General features: G+C 46.3%; 5 protein-coding genes across 5 annotated transcripts, besides 1 other annotated feature; 4 read left to right on the top strand and 1 right to left on the bottom strand.

Annotated features, from left to right (window-relative positions):
* Positions 1–94: 94 nt before the first annotated feature.
* TSTA_070170 (deoxycytidylate deaminase, putative) lies at positions 95–1776 on the top strand (the record flags this gene model as incomplete). The annotated part of the gene is made up of 8 exons (XM_002340949.1): positions 95–147; positions 236–306; positions 345–690; positions 749–1110; positions 1167–1299; positions 1355–1442; positions 1497–1547; positions 1597–1776. The coding sequence occupies 8 exons, from the start codon at positions 95–97 to the stop codon at positions 1657–1659; spliced, it is 1167 nt and encodes a 388-aa protein (XP_002340990.1). The 3' UTR covers positions 1660–1776.
* Positions 1777–1979: 203 nt separating this feature from the next.
* Positions 1980–4070, top strand: TSTA_070160 (glutamine amidotransferase:cyclase). The gene is made up of 3 exons (XM_002340948.1): positions 1980–2360; positions 2420–3865; positions 3926–4070. The coding sequence occupies exons 1-3, from the start codon at positions 2238–2240 to the stop codon at positions 4010–4012; spliced, it is 1656 nt and encodes a 551-aa protein (XP_002340989.1). The 5' UTR covers positions 1980–2237; the 3' UTR covers positions 4013–4070.
* A 659-nt stretch (positions 4071–4729) lies between these two features.
* Positions 4730–7258, top strand: TSTA_070150 (zinc knuckle domain protein). Its single transcript, XM_002340947.1, has 3 exons — positions 4730–5137; positions 5194–5491; positions 5552–7258. The coding sequence occupies exons 1-3, from the start codon at positions 4966–4968 to the stop codon at positions 7014–7016; spliced, it is 1935 nt and encodes a 644-aa protein (XP_002340988.1). The 5' UTR covers positions 4730–4965; the 3' UTR covers positions 7017–7258.
* Positions 7259–7632: 374 nt separating this feature from the next.
* Positions 7633–9966, top strand: TSTA_070140 (yippee family protein; the record flags this gene model as incomplete). Its single annotated transcript, XM_002340946.1, has 5 exons — positions 7633–7790; positions 7855–8283; positions 8341–8553; positions 9011–9090; positions 9218–9966. 5 exons carry the CDS (start codon positions 7633–7635, stop codon positions 9964–9966), a joined length of 1629 nt encoding a protein of 542 aa, XP_002340987.1.
* Positions 9967–10334: 368 nt separating this feature from the next.
* TSTA_070130 (uncharacterized protein) lies at positions 10335–11724 on the bottom strand (the record flags this gene model as incomplete). Its single annotated transcript, XM_002340945.1, has 2 exons — positions 10673–11724; positions 10335–10607 (listed from the first exon to the last, which is right to left on the bottom strand). The coding sequence occupies exons 1-2, from the start codon at positions 11696–11698 to the stop codon at positions 10335–10337; spliced, it is 1299 nt and encodes a 432-aa protein (XP_002340986.1). The 5' UTR covers positions 11699–11724.
* Positions 11211–11260: a sequence feature (GA-rich).
* Positions 11725–11980: the final 256 nt, after the last annotated feature.

Genomic DNA, 11980 nt, shown 5'->3' with positions numbered 1-11980 from the left:
ATCAGTGATAGATGACTTTCTTCGGCCACATGCACAGCTTATAGGATTTTAGGGGCGGTTTCGTCAGTTGAGAAGTCGCTCAGCAGATATCACGATGGTTGTTGTCGATATGATGAGGCCTGAGGCAGATGTTTATTTTATGGTGGGGTAAACTTAGTTATCCTACTACGCCGCTGCCCTATTTATTTTGTCTCCTAACAATTTCAACACATAGCTCTGCATTGCCATTCTTCAGATCACCCAGGGCGAATATGCTGATCGGCATATGCGGTGGTAAGTACAAGGATATCTCAAGGCTATCAAGCTGTATGCAATCCCCCCGCGTGGATGCTGACTCCATCCAGGCATATGCGCAGGGAAGCATGCCATCGCCGAGTATCTTATCCGCGAACAAGGGTTTGAGCTCCTCCAATTAGCAAATAAAAACCCCTTACACATATCGAACGAACCGAGGGATCCAGTACGCCTAGAAGACTCCGAAAGGGAGAGCTTGCCGAGTCGCAAAGACGAATTCGTTTTCGATACCGTCGATTCACTACTCGAATTTGTTACAAAACGATGGACAGGTCGATGGGTGACGACGGATATCTGGGATCACACAACCCTAGACAGACTTTTACAAAGGCCATTCTTCTTGCTTGTGAGCGTAGATGCTCCTGTCAGCTTGAGATGCCAACGCTTTCGAGATAGGTGGGTTGTGAATTATTGTCGGCAACAAATAGCTGTGTCCGTCTCACAGGTTCAACAGGTGTTCGCGCCAAAAAATAAATCCACCGGATCTCGAAGAATTTGTTATGTGGAATGACCGGCATCTATACGATAGGGAGATCGGTCGAGCGTATCTTACAGATAGAGCACAGGTTCGTCTATTCAATGCTTCGTCATCATTAGAAGAGTTACACGCAGCTCTGAAGAATCTGGATCTGTCGAACAACGAGCGCCTACGGCCGACGTGGGATCAGTACTTCATGCAACTGGCTTCTCTTGCCGCGCAGAGAAGTAATTGCATGAAGCGACGAGTGGGATGTGTCATTGTCCGAGACAAGCGCGTTATCAGCACCGGATACAACGGGACTCCACGCAATATAACGAACTGCAACGAGGGAGGATGTAGGTGGTCTTTTTCTTCATTCTTCTCAGATCATCGCCAGATCCTTACATTATAGGTCCCCGGTGTAATCGCGGCGAGGGCGGCGGCGCCGGCCTGTCGACATGCCTGTGTATCCACGCCGAAGAGAACGCTCTTCTAGAGGCCGGAAGGGAGAGGATAAGGGAAGGCGCGATATTATATTGCGATACGTGCGATCTCTGAGTATCTAGCTGGTTGCCGGCCTGAGACTAACTGTCCAGATAGGTGTCCTTGTCTGACATGCACTGTCAAAATAGCGCAAGTCGGGATTTCCGAAGTCGTGTACTCGAAGAGTTACAATATGGATAAAGAGGTAGGCATTCTCGGAATCCTCGACAGTGCTCTATATGCTCACGGGTTTACGTAGAGCGCGGCAATTCTCAGCGCTGCTGGTGTCAAGCTTCGCCAATTTTCTCCGGTGAGATTCCAGAGAGTGTGTGCTGTGAGATCGAACTGACCATTAGCAGCCTCCAAACGGACTAACATATCTCCAACACCCTGAGCACTCTAAGACACTGCCAATACTGTAAAATATGCGACGAGCTAGTGGTTTGTCCTGTTGCGCCATTGTAGCTTGTTGCCATTTCGAGGAGATGAGAGGCATAGACAAATCTCTTCAAAAGAATGAAAAACAAATCACATCTTTCATGAAGACTTCCTGCTTAAAGCGTAGACATACGATAAACATAAGAAACAGTCTTGAATATAAATTCCTGGCGTTGCCCCTCCCTGTGATAGGCGGCAATCTTCCGGAGACTGTGGTGGGTCTTCATAAAATATTCACGGAAGTACCAAAGTAAGATTTTCGGTATGTCTTTCAAATCATTGCAGAATTTTGAGGTTTTGCATACCAACGAAGACCAGTCGCCGTACTATCATACTCAGTCTGCGTGTGCTTGTTCACAGGTCGATTGGCTGATCAACGACTTTCCGATTTCGGCATCCGCTCTCATCAAAAAGTCTGTATAACGGGAGGGTAAATTCTGTATGACTCACCAATTCTGAGAGCTACGTGCTATAAAATATACGCTTGTGCTGACCAGGCAAAATCAAATTGTCTGAAGTTCACCATCTCAACAGTCGAATTGAACAAAAGTGTTCGTCAGCCATGCCTTCTGTGCATCTGTTGGACTATGTTGCGGGGAATGTCAGGTCCTTGGTGAACGCAATCAACAAAGTCGGCTACGACGTTGAATGGATTAAGTTCCCAGAAGAAGTTCGCAATGCAGAAGTGAGTATTGATCTTATAAGACGTGGTCTTTAAATAGACGATACTTACAATCATCACAGATTTTGATCTTACCTGGAGTGGGACATTTTGGACATTGTCTTTCCCAACTTTCGTCAGGTGGCTTTTTAGAACCCATTAAAGAGCACATTGACTCTGGAAAGCGTTTTATGGGTATCTGTGTTGGTCTCCAAGCATTGTTTGAAGGCTCAGAAGAAGATCCTCAGATCCCCGGCCTGGGCGTAATCCCCTCGCGCCTACGCAAATTTGACGACACAAGCAAGAGTGTACCACATATTGGATGGAACTCCGCGAAAACCAGCAACAGTGAGGGCTCAGAAGCCTCCAACATTTACGGACTGCGTGAAGAGAGCAAATACTATTACGTTCATTCTTATGCTGCGCCATATGAACCCGGTGTTCTAGAGAAGCAGGGCTGGTCAGTAGCCACCGCTCACTATGGAGAGGAAAAATTTATCGGCGCCATAGCACGTGGCAATGTCTTTGCGACACAGTTCCACCCGGAAAAGAGTGGACAAGCTGGATTGCGCACTATCCGTGCATTTTTGGATGGGGAGCTTTCACAGAAACAGGAGCCATCTTTACCTTCTAGTGCACGGAGAGATGGATTGACTCGGAGGGTTATAGCTTGTCTCGATGTACGCACAAATGACCAAGGCGACCTGGTCGTCACGAAGGGAGACCAATACGACGTCCGGGAAAAGAGCGGTGTTTCTTCTGGTGGCCAAGTGAGGAATTTGGGAAAACCAGTTGATATGGCCAGGAAGTACTACGAGCAAGGAGCAGACGAGGTCACATTTCTTAACATAACATCCTTTCGCAACTGCCCTCTTCAAGACTTGCCGATGCTGGAGATTTTACGGCGTACATCGGAGACTGTGTTTGTGCCTCTGACAATTGGAGGAGGCATCCGAGAGATGACAGACACTGATGGAACTCAAATATCGGCCTTGGACGTTGCAAAGATGTATTTCCAGTCCGGTGCTGATAAAGTAAGTATAGGATCTGATGCCGTAATTGCCGCGGAAGAATATTATCAGAACGGGAAGAAATTATCAGGAAAGACTGCAATAGAGCAGATTTCTAAGGCATACGGAAATCAGGCAGTTGTTGTTAGCGTCGACCCCAAACGTGTCTACGTAAGTGGGCCGGGAGCAACAAATCATCACACAATCAAAACGAGGTTCCCAGATGCCAATGGACAGGACACGTGTTGGTATCAGTGCACGATCAAAGGAGGCAGAGAGATGCGCGACCTCGATGTTCGACAACTCGTGCAAGCAGTTGAAGCCATGGGCGCTGGCGAGATCCTTTTGAACTGCATCGACAAGGACGGAAGCAATAGTGGTTTTGACCTGGAATTAATTCAAGACGTTAAGGATGCTATCAAGATCCCAGTTATTGCTTCTAGCGGAGCCGGAAAGCCAGCCCATTTTGAGGAAGTTTTTGCAAATACCACAACAGATGCGGCACTAGGAGCTGGAATGGTGAGTTATCAGCGCACACCTCTTCTTGAATCGCAAAACAGACTCTGACATGCATTGCAGTTTCATCGGGGAGAGTTCACCGTAGATGATGTTAAGAATCATCTAGTGGAAAAAGGATTTTTGGTCCGAAGACCTGAAAAAGAATAATTGAAGCAGATATGACAATTGAAAATATGATTAGATTAAATGGAATACATACCTCTACAAAGACTTGAATAGATAGATGTTCGTCCTGAGGCAACAAGGCATCGCCGGCACCGGGCCGAGTATATGACTAGTCCAAATGTGGATAATCACGTGACAATTAGTAATCGCCGCTGCCAAACTGTTCTCAACTCACTCTTTCTTTCCGTTTCCCATCCACCAACACACATATCGCCATCTTCCCTTTTTCTTCTCCCCTTTCCACCTTCCAACCCCACTATCAACTAATCCAGTTCTTCGTATTTCTTTTCATTTCACTCAGGTTTTCGTCTAGACGATCAGTTTGAACAAGCTTGACAAGTTCGATCTTGTCCCTATTTGCACACAATTTGCCACCTTGCTTTTCTGTCTCTTATCTTCGCGACCCCATTCCGTTCCAGTTCTGTTGACTTGACCAGCCCTTAATCGAAGTCGTTCGGGTTTCTCTGAGTTCATTGGGACTGTACGTTTCAGTTCGGAAGAGGAAAGAAAAACAAGGCTTGTGGGGGGGCTCTTGAGTGTTGTTTGTCTGTCGCTCCTTGTGTGTACACAGGAAATTTTCACCCCTAAATGTAATCCAGTTTCTGTTCTCTTGATCTCAAACCACATACAAACAGAAAATGTGTCAAAATTTGTGAAGAAAAAGTCAAGAAAAAGAAGAACATCATACTTTGTCGATAGATAACAAGACCGTCTATTTGACATCCTCCAACTTTTCTTTCTAATAATCTTACATGCAAAGTTCTGCAAGCAGGATCGTTCTCGACCGATTTATCACTGACAAGCTACGGTTCGACAGTCAGCGACCGTCTGTACTTGCATTTTGCTCCTTTTCTTTCCTGATTACGGGGCTCTGTATTGCCGTCCAGCTGTTCTCGAGAAACGAATTATACGGCAATTGAAGCGAAAGGAACGCCATGACGTCGTCTGTGCATTTCAAGTTCAAGTCGCAAAAGGAACCTTCGAGGGTGACCTTCGACGGTACTGGAATTTCGGTTTTTGAACTCAAGCGTGAAATAATCAGCCAGAATAGACTGGGAGATGGCACTGATTTTGAGCTGTCTATCTATAATGAAGACACCGGAGAAGGTTCGTTTCTACTGCTCTTGCTATTAAATAATCAACCATCAACTGAATGACTGTAGAATATGATGATGATACCGCTATAATCCCCCGGTCTACCTCCGTCATAGCACGTCGACTACCGGCAGCTCGGCCTGGGAAAGGAGGCGCCGCACGTTACGTATCCGGTAAAATGCCTTTAACGGCACGGGGTCCTACGCGCCTAGATCTCCCTCCCTCGGGTCGGAGCACTTCCGGTACCCCTGCCGGTCAAAGTTCGATACCAGGATTAGAAAGTGCGCAGACTGAGGATGAGAAGATTGATGCTTTGTTCAACCTTCAGGCAAGTCAGTGGAAGGAACAACAACAGGAAATGGCAAAGTAGGTCTTTCATCTCTAGTTCCCACAAGGAAAACAAGTTGAAGCTAACATTATTCGCAGTGCAACACCAGTCGCATTTGGGAGGGGTCGTGGTAAACCTTTGAATGTCCCTGATCACCCGCCACCACCGGGCTACCTCTGTTACCGATGCAGAGAGAAAGGACATTGGATACAAGCCTGCCCAACAAATAATGACCCGAAGTTTGATGGCAAGTATCGAGTGAAGAGATCGACTGGCATTCCTCGATCACTGCAAACAAAGATAGAGAAGTCGGCGGCTATGGCCATGGATGGGTCTGCTGAGGATTTGAAGAATTCTGGTATTATGGTTAATGCCGATGGCGATTTTGTTATTGCTCAGCCAGACAAGGCTGCATGGGAGTTGTATCAGGAGAAGGCCAAAGCATCTGCTGCTGCCGCTGCGGAAGCCGCCGCTGCTGAAGGAAGCAAAGAACTTCAAGCTAGAGGATTAGAATGTCCAATTGACAAGCGCATGTTTCTGGAACCGACCAAGACACCTTGCTGCAATCGAACGTATTGCAACGACTGTATTACCAATGCTCTCATTGAAAGTGATTTTGTTTGTCCTGGTTGTTCAACGGAAAGTGTATTATTGGACAACTTAACAGCTGATGACGAAGCCGTGACTAAAATCAAAGCGTTCGAGGCAGAAAAGGCTGAGGAAAAGAAAGAGAAGGAAAAGCAAGAGGAGAATAAAGAAACTCATCTTGAGAATGGAGAGGAAGCAAAATCTAGGAGTACTTCTGTGAAGCCTGCCACTACAACAACAGCAGCGGTATCCTCGCCAAGTGTTCAAAGCGTCACAAGCACAAATCAGAGCAAGAAAAGAGCTGCAGAAGACGAGGCCGAAGTCGAACCTACTGAAAGACCTGATTCATCAGCATCTTTTAAGAAGCAGAAAGCCGACGACAGTAAGCAATCGGATGATCAACAGGAAGACACACAAACGCAAGACGTCGCATCCCAGAATAGCGATAACAACAATATGCCTAATAATATGATGCCATTCCCAATGAACCCTCAGATGCCGTTTCCGAATGCAGTGTTTCCAGGTATGCCGCCGATGCCTTTCGACAACAATTTCATGCCGGGAGCAATGAACCCTATGATGAACCCCATGATGATGCCCATGAATAACGGATTTCAAAACCAAGGGTTCAACGGGTGGAACCAGATGAACCCCATGGGCGGAAATAATTTCCCTTTTCCGGTCAACGGAATGTTTGGGGACGGCTCCATGAATAACTACGGACAGTTTAACAATAATTTCAATCCAATGCAAATGGGACAAGGCGGTCAATACATGTCACAACAACAGTCAGGATATCAACAGGGTATGGGAATGAACAACTTTACGAATCAACAACGGAATAACTACAGCAACTACAACAAAGCGGCCGGTGGCAGAGACGACGATAGTCCATATTTCCGTCAACCTGTGAACCCTCAACGTCACCAGGCCAGGCAGCGTCGAATACGTCCTAGTGATTACCGTGAGCTGTAACAGAATCCATGTACAATTATCACTATCATCCTTTTCTTTTCTTCCACTTTCCTTCATACCGGTATCCTTACGCCGATCAACCCACTTGCTCAGTGACATGAGTCAACTACCCTGACCAAATCATTTACAACATGTATGAGCGTTGGCGTTTCAATCGTGTTATGACATGGGCATTGGCCCAATGTGCCACGAGGGCTTATTGTACATACATGGTTTTCATTTAGGCATAGCGAGCTTGCATATGTAGCTGAGAAAATAAAACCTGAATTGAAAAGCAATATCTTGATATTGAACGTGTAAACATGCGGTTGAACCTTTCCCGGATTGGAGCCCAAGAAAAGATCAGGGTTTAACAAGCTGAAGACTCGAAGCATATCTCTAGATTAGGTAGGAATCTGAATTAGCTGAAACATCTGGAGTAGGATAAAGACTATTCTATAAGTAGACTAGCGTATTCGGCAAGCAGACACGTGAGTCAACGGCTCCAATCGATAAGTCGAACCTTCTACAACCAATCTCTCTTCTCATCTTTGCTGCAGTTACATATCTCACGTCTTTCTCTCTCCAATCATCAACACACCAGACTTCACAATTCCACCTTTGCATCTCATTCATAATGGAGGGCGAACTTATGAGCGACAGTAGTAATTACTCTAGTCAACACCAACTATCCAGTCATGGCCAGGTCAGTATCTTGGCTAGCTGCTACATGGCCTCGACTGTCTCAGAGACCATAAAGGGTTTCCACTACTGCACTCCCAACGGGGCAGGTATGTCAATCGCCAGATGGAGTAACCTTCGCATTATCAAAGACTAACGATAAATGACAGGAGCACAGTGGTATGCCTGAGGTCCCTTCGGGGCCTGATTCACGCATGACAAGTCCTCCCCATAACATCTCGAACACCGCCAATACGTGGCCGAGACACAAGGTACCGCGAAATAGTATTGACAATATTAATCGAGGGGAGGCAGCGCAAACCATCACGGAAGAGTGTGAGAGACTCTTCTGCGACACGTTGTCCGTCATGTTCCTTGGTGAGAGGAACCGCAGACACCGAACGTCGCTAGCGATGGGTGCGTTTCAGCAAAATGTCCGGCCGGATAATCGGAAATTATCACGTCAACGAGACATCGAAGCTTATCTTGAACTATGGGATTATGCCAATGATGCCATTTACCGAGGGTTCGTGGTCGATGGATGTGGTCAAAGAACTTTGTTCGTCTTTCTTGACAGCCAGGCGACCAGCCATGGCATCAAAACTGCGTAAGTTTGTTTTCTAGACCTTTTGAGTGGTTCGGTCGGCTAACATATATGGTTAAGTCTGCTTTCACTTTTCGAACTAGCAGAACTGGAAGCCTTTGAATGCAGCCAAATTATGGCCTGTGTACCCCGCTCAGACGATCCTGTGGGTAGTGGTATTGTACGGAATCTAGGATGGTGTGGATTCTCCTTGACAAGTCTCGACTCTTGGATGCCGCCGGGTAATGGCGGAATGGCACTAAGCGACAGATGGCTGTTCCTTGCTGCTCAGGTGTAAGACCACAGCTGGAAAGACGTCCAGAGATTTTTTTTTCTTTCATTATGTCCTTTAGTTCGGTGGCTTTAATTATCCTGCGAGCTTACTTGAGAAAGCTCAAAAGTTTTCAATTCCGCGAATGCGGTGGAGTATGCATATATAAAGCGGCATGCATCATTTCCAGTCAAGCCATTCTACTTTTTCATACCTTTATTCTAAAGGGATTTTCTTTGTTTGCTTTGAAACATGGGTCGTTTCTCAATTATGTTATCCTTAACAGAGAATTACATTCCGAATGAAATTGGAGAATTGCTCATCAGGAGACCATGTGACTGATTAGATAAGACATGACGTCGACCAACAGGATTTCCGCGTCTGACTTGTTCCCCTCACTACTTCTTCACTTACTTGTTATATATTCCACTGTCCTCGACTCGGAATATGGGGAGGACTGTGAATTTTGAAATGCTACAGAAATAAGCTGCGCGTGGTTGAAGCAGGCTTGTTCAAGTGTCCAGAGACTACAACAAATCACAGACGCAGCATTGCTCCAGGTATTGGTATTGCATGACATGTTGCCCCAAGTCAGACGGTGAATGATATTGTGGACAAGCCATCTTCGGTCAATTTCAACTTGCTCGCCACCAGAATAATTCCAGATGCCTCTCATTTCACTTCCAGCATTTCCCACTTTCCTCCTACCATCTCCGTCATTCCCTAGACGTCAGCGCAAGGCATCCGAAGACTACAATATAACGGAAAATGCAATAGAAGATGCAAGCCCCGCGTCCTCCTCGGAGAATAGTAAAAGAGCTTTGAGGTCGTCACATTTGTCATACATTCGATGCGCTCGCTGTGGCGCCGATATCTGTCACACATCTCAAATAATCAGTAAGGGCTTCACAGGCCGTCATGGTCGTGCCTATCTCGTCTCACCGACGGACTCTGCCTCATTCTTGACTGGGAAACATCGAACGAACAATACCGCTATATTGCCAAACACCATCACTCAAAGAGCTGTTCCTCGCCAATTAGTCACCGGTGCTCACACAGTTGCTGACATCAATTGTATGATTTGCGGCAGCGTGCTAGGATGGAAATACATAGCAGCCGAGGAAGAAGCGCAACGGTACAAAGTCGGTAAATACATAATCGAGACGAAACGGATTACGACTTCATCATGCTGGGAGTTTCAAGATGATTTTCCTTCGCCTACACCGTCGGATGGTGGTTCAGCTTCTCCCTTATCGATGATGAGGAGGTCTTCTTCTGCTGGTACTACTGCTGGCGGTGGTTCCGGTATTGATTCGTCTTCGGATCTAGAATTTGATAGCCAGGATGAAGATGAGTGTGAGGATCTCTTTGCTGGTGTCTGGAGTCCTGGACTGGCTAGACGACGAAGGAATCGCAAATTGAGTCGAAAGTTATGATATTTATGATGCGAGTTAAGCAATATAATCGTCGGGAACGATGAAATCATCTAAAGGGCTGTGCTCTTATACACACGTTACGATTACGATATCAGACGATGCAGCTACTTGCTTTATTCGATACCCCGGTAATGATAATGCTAATGACGTTATATTTCTTGTTTGTAGCATTTTTGGAGTACTTTTTGTGTTTATTATTCTCCTCGTTATAGGCTATTCTCAATCATATATCATTGTCAATAAGCGCTTTCTCCTGAGCTCGCTGTAATATCCGTAAAACCCAAGAGCGTAAATCATCGAAACCAAGTCACATTCCTCTATCGTACAATAATCGGCGTCATTAATCCATACAATAAACAACTGCATCATTAAGTGGAATCCTCTATCTTTGCCCTTTTCGACCCTTCCGGCTCTTCGATCGAGTTATGTTGCCTTTTCGCGCCTGAAGAGCTTGAATGTGGCTTCTTTCGGACAAGTGACGAGAGATCATTTGCTTGCTTGCTGAGTTGGTCGAGTGTAGCTGCCTTTTCGGCTGCAGATTTTCCAACGAGTTGTCCAAGGACACCGTTCATGGCTTCGATCGCATTAGCGTCCTCACTGGAGGCATTGCCGGATTCAGGTGGTCGGCGTAGGTCGAGTAACTGAAACAACAAATAAAATCAGGTTCAAATGTCCCATGAAAGAAAAAAAAAGTATGTAAACTTACGCGTTGTTCCATGTCTGCCACAATCTCTTTAACATTTGCAATTCGCCTCTTGGCTGCGTTGATCTTGTCTTCCCCTTCGATTTCCCCCGCCTCTAGTTTCTTCTCTTCTTGTGATAGCCTCGACTTGCAGCTGTAAATCGCGCTTTGCATGTGTTTTGCACTCTCTTCTCGCATAGCCGGATCTACTACAGCGGGTTTCTCCTCATCTTCTCCGTCGGTTTGACTGACCGATGCGAATTCCAAGGCAAGAGAGAGTTTATAATGACATTCTGAGACTGACGGATCTTCAAATGCATAGAGCACTTCTTTGAGCTCGAGGGCAGCTCTGAGGTCTGACACGGCGTTGGCAAAACTCTCTCCTTCCAACGAAATTTCTGCTTGTAAATCGTAGATATCTGCAAGCCGTTCTTGTATTTCTCTGACCTCTGGGGGAATGCCTGATGATTTGCCTTTGTCATTTGATTCTTGTTCCATGTCTTCCAGTTTCTTCAACAGAAGGACTCGAGCGAGATCCAGTACCTCAAAGGCGTTCGCAAAGTCGTCTTCCTCTTCTTCTTCTTCCTCCTGTGCACCTTCGCCTTCCTCCTCGGAATCTGAATCTGCAAAGTTCTCATCGCCCGTGAACTGGAAAAGCTGATTTGCCGGCTCCGTGGGCTTTTTGGAATCAAGGGACCCTTGCGCCACGGAACTCGAGATCGCAGCTTGAATAAGTCCACCTGAGGAGGTTTCTTTCGATCTCTTTGTCGTAGGTTCGGGATGCTGAGATGTTTCTCCACCAGCAATCTTCGATCCTAGGACATCGCTCTTGCTTACACCAACGTTGTAAAGGGACTTTCCATACGCGTAGAGCAGGTCAGCGTTTTCAACTGACATTTCCCCATTGATCTGAGCTTGGATCTCGGTAGCTTGTGAATATAGTTCTGCTGCAGCATTGTAATCCTTGACAGCGTCCTTTGCAGCTGCGCGAGTAACGAGATCTTCGAGACGAGCTTGAAGCTCCGCGGGTTGGGGTTCGGCGGTTGTCATGGTGATATCTAGGCGTTGCGCATGCGTTTGGACGAAATATGAGAAATCAAGACTTAATCCACTTGCACTACAGTATGATGTGACGTTGAAGCAGGCGATGAAGAAGGAAAAAGAAGTCTAATCACTCAGTCGCATGAAGTCGAAAGTATGGAGGTGGATCGCAAATCAGGATTAGCGCGGGTGCTTAATTGACAACGTGCCCCACCTCCTGGACGCGTCTCCAACGCGTCTCGCCGTGTCGGATGCTTGAAGATTTAGCTTCACATGAAGAGAATGCAAGCA

Source organism: Talaromyces stipitatus, genomic scaffold (genome assembly GCF_000003125.1).
Source record: "Talaromyces stipitatus ATCC 10500 scf_1105507295523 genomic scaffold, whole genome shotgun sequence".
Lineage (NCBI taxonomy): Eukaryota > Fungi > Ascomycota > Eurotiomycetes > Eurotiales > Trichocomaceae > Talaromyces > Talaromyces stipitatus.
This window is presented reverse-complemented; position numbering and strand designations above follow the sequence as displayed.

Coding starts and splice junctions, on each gene's coding strand:
- TSTA_070150 (XM_002340947.1), top strand. CDS start 4,966: ATGACGTCGTCTGTGCATTTCAAGTTCAAGTCGCAAAAGGAACCTTCG. Junction 5,138..5,193: donor TAATGAAGACACCGGAGAAG/GTTCGTTTCTAC, acceptor GAATGACTGTAG/AATATGATGATGATACCGCT. Junction 5,492..5,551: donor CAACAACAGGAAATGGCAAA/GTAGGTCTTTCA, acceptor CATTATTCGCAG/TGCAACACCAGTCGCATTTG.
- TSTA_070160 (XM_002340948.1), top strand. CDS start 2,238: ATGCCTTCTGTGCATCTGTTGGACTATGTTGCGGGGAATGTCAGGTCC. Junction 2,361..2,419: donor AAGAAGTTCGCAATGCAGAA/GTGAGTATTGAT, acceptor CAATCATCACAG/ATTTTGATCTTACCTGGAGT. Junction 3,866..3,925: donor CGGCACTAGGAGCTGGAATG/GTGAGTTATCAG, acceptor CATGCATTGCAG/TTTCATCGGGGAGAGTTCAC.